General features: G+C 36.4%; 1 protein-coding gene across 2 annotated transcripts in view; it reads right to left on the bottom strand.

Annotated features, from left to right (window-relative positions):
* Nucleotides 1-3,019, bottom strand: part of apip (APAF1 interacting protein) — a 16,429-nt gene extending 13,410 nt beyond the window's left edge. For both annotated transcript variants that reach the window (XM_014032903.1, XM_014032901.1), the window contains exons 1-2: nt 2,879-3,019; nt 2,363-2,558 (exon numbers count right to left, since the gene is read on the bottom strand). In XM_014032903.1, coding sequence (XP_013888357.1) covers nt 2,363-2,558; nt 2,879-2,994 — 312 coding nt within the window. In that variant the 5' untranslated portion in view covers nt 2,995-3,019. The remainder of the gene's footprint in view (nt 1-2,362; nt 2,559-2,878) is intronic.
* Between the last annotated feature and the right edge of the window lie 518 nt (nt 3,020-3,537).

Below are 3,537 nucleotides of genomic sequence, written 5' to 3' on the forward strand. Positions count from 1 at the left end.
CACAATTGTATACCACTTTGTGTTGGTCTTTCACATTAAATTCCAGTGAAATATATTTACGTTTGTGGTTGTAATGTGACAAAATATGGAAACGTTCAAGGGGTATGAATACTTTTGCAAACCACTGTACATGCTGGCACATGTGGCAGTGCCACGCAGTGTCCTGTTTCAATAGCATTTAAATGGTGGTCTGCACAGCCTATAAGGTACAGTAAATGCAACAAGATTGGAAGTTAAAGCAGGCAGAACATTTGAATGAGTTACGATTTTATTTCCACCCCCTTTTCATTATCTGAACTAGAGAAGTAGCTCGCTTTTTACGTGTAGATCTGAACAGCTTTTCTCATTTAGGTGCTTTTAAATTTAGTGGGACAAAAAAATGCAACAAAGTTGTGGATTTTTAGCGTTGGTGGTGACTTTAAATAAACGCTCATGCTTCATGTTGCAGAAATGACTCAAAAACTGATGTTTCAATCCAAACTGGATCTTTACCAGATGAGGATTTTGGACAAACATTTCTGAACACGATCACAGATGTGCCTTCCACTGGGCTAACACGTTTAAGGTGGGGCTGACAGCTCTATTAAACAACCAGTTTTCACATGAAAAAGTTATTTATTTTATTACATCTAGTTTCACAACCGATACCTGTTACCAGATAAAATACTSTTTGCTCACTCACTTTTGCAGTGAGAATATGAGGCATGTTAGAACAAATACTACTGGATGAGCATATCTTTATTATCATAGAATGCAAATGTTTTAGCTACTGAAGATAACATCTGACTATCTCATTTTATTTTATTGAGTAGCTCTTCAAAGAGACTCTTTTTCTTATTTCTGCTGCCTTTCATTTTTATTTGATTTATATTATTTGTTTTGTTTTTTTTTAATGAAAAATGAATACATTTTACTACTACTACTAATTTACTCATGCCGAGGAGAACAGTTTCAGTCAGACYTTTACAGATCGTAGTTTTGGTTCGAGCTGAATGAGCCGCTCAAAGACTTTGTTTCCTGCTGCCGCGTACAAACAAATCTTTGCAAACAAAAGTTGCCATGGTCTCTGTTATATTTATGTCCCGAGGAGAATCGTCTGGTAATGTTAGTGATTCCTTAGTTTCTTTTGTTTGGACCCAGACAACTTGTTGTCAGAAGCTAACGTTAGCACTGAACTGGACGTAAACATGCAGCAAGCCAGGAGTGACACAAAATATTGAAACACACCTCAGCTTTATCAGACACAAGACGCCATGGGGAAAAATCAATCTAATACACCTAGGAATCGATGTTCCCAAATTTAAATGAAACTGATCAAAGAACGACTAAATCTATTTTTTACCCAGCCTTATTAATCTCAACTACATAAAAAAACCTTACTACTACTACTTTTACTACTACTACTACTGATCAAAATACAAACTATGACATTAATGTTAACTACAGTGTTTAGTTCTTAAAGTCGTTGTTAAAATACAGGAATAGCAATATATGGCATGTTTTTTTATATTTTATTTTCTTAAATAAGTTGTATTAATACTTGCAAATCTCTGAAACAAATGTTATTTCTTTGTATGTGGGATACAAAAAGTTGCTTAGGATTAAATTTGGAAAGTCAAAACTTTTGTTAAGGTTTTAAACTGCTGCACTTTATGTAAAACCTTAAAGCATCAAAAGAAAATTTATCTATGAAAGTTTAGTCAGTTTACGTAAAAAAAACAGCACAATCCATGCCTGTTTATATGAAACAGTTCTCATAAACATTTAAAACTCACTTCAGTTTATTTAGATATTATCGTAACTAATGTATTAAACATGCAATAACAACAAGGCTTTTATCTAAAAGGGTGTTGTGGAGTTATTTCTGTGTAAAGATGCCCTCAGTGCGCTAGATGGAGATTTTACAGCTTCAGCAGTGGTTGGTGCCACAATATCTGCTCCCTGTCTGTCTGAAAATTAAAGTTTGTCTCACCATAAACTTGAGGGGGAAACACCCTCCTCAGAAATCTACCTAAAAGCCTGGTAACAACACACTGTTAGAACTGCAATGTAACGTTACAGGCAAACAAGCTGCATGCTCACTGAGCTTCTGTAGCTAACTTGCAGCTATCATTCATACTGTAAAGCAAATCATTGTGACAGAAACTGAACACGGGCCCAAACCCACAAACAATTAATAAAAATAAGATGATAAATCATGCTCTTCAGGAAAACAAACAAAGCTAAAATGTGTCAGCCATTGATAGATATTACATTTTGTTGTTAATGTTTAACTTTATCAACAATTTGGTTGCAAGTCCTGTATTAAATGACAATCAAGTTGAACAATTTGTTCTTATCAAAATAATGAACAATGTCATACCTGCAGATTTTCAGACAAGTCAAAGTATTTAGGCACTGCATCCTCATTAAGGCGAACCCTTTTCTCTTTATGGACGATTTCTTCTGGTGCAAAATGAATGCTGCATATTCTGGTAGTTGATGAAGGCTCGGACTCTCGCCGACAAGCAGTTGCCCACAGTCGGTACAGTTTCTCTTTCTTCTTTTTGTCTGGAAATCTGAAAGACACACATTGGGAGAAGATTGTAGAAAACATGACATCATGGCAAGCTGACATTTTGACAAGTCTTGTCACAAGGGTTGTTTAGGTGAACCATGCAGTTCAACCATTGCTCTTAGTTTATAATTAGCGAGTCTACGTCATGATACATGGACTATCACGCAGTCTAAATGGTCAGTTTTTCATCGAAAATCCACATTACCAATTTAACAGCAGGAGACACTATCATTAGCAATAATCGACAAAATGTAAACAACGAAGCTTTTAGCATCGGTTTTACAATTCAAATAATTGATTTTAGTTGCGCGTATTATTTACCTGTGAAAAGTAATCCCCATTGCTCTTGTGACCTTATTGTCATAGTTTTTGCAGTTTATAGCAAAGCACTGAGTGCCGCGTGTAATTTCTTTACGTGTTTGTTTGTACGGCGCCATGTTCTYCTTATTGCATGAAGATGTCGCTTGCTTTGCGTATCACGCGCAGGTCACGTGACGTGCAATGCTTACGTTGCGTCATCGACGTGCGTCAGCTGCGGACTTCAGCTAGATTGGATCTGAGGATTGGATTGGATCAGTGTCTGGGACAAAGGGATATACCAGTTGATATAAAGATGAGCTCAACTCATTCTTTTTGGCATTGCAGTCTGTGCAGCTAAATTTTTGATAATGGTTGACTTTGAAAGTTAAAACGAAAAACTTTTCCTTGGGGATGCATCAAAGATCCTCTCGCTTAGCAAAGTCTGGAGCATAAGAGTTGACCCAGTTTCAGCACCCATGGGATATTACAACATCACTCCATTGTGGTGTGGTCTGGGTTTAACAAAGCTGTCCTGTTAGTTTAGCTTATTGCTTCTAGGTAGAGGAATTGGAAGCTGCAGAAGCATAAAATTCTCACTTTTCACTTTATGGGTGCAGCCTTAGTAAAATTTCTTTCTTTCTTTCTTTCTTTCTTTCTTTCTTTCTTTCTTTCTTTCTTTC

Source organism: Austrofundulus limnaeus, unplaced genomic scaffold (genome assembly GCF_001266775.1).
Source record: "Austrofundulus limnaeus strain Quisiro unplaced genomic scaffold, Austrofundulus_limnaeus-1.0 Scaffold1570, whole genome shotgun sequence".
Classification (NCBI taxonomy): domain Eukaryota; kingdom Metazoa; phylum Chordata; class Actinopteri; order Cyprinodontiformes; family Rivulidae; genus Austrofundulus; species Austrofundulus limnaeus.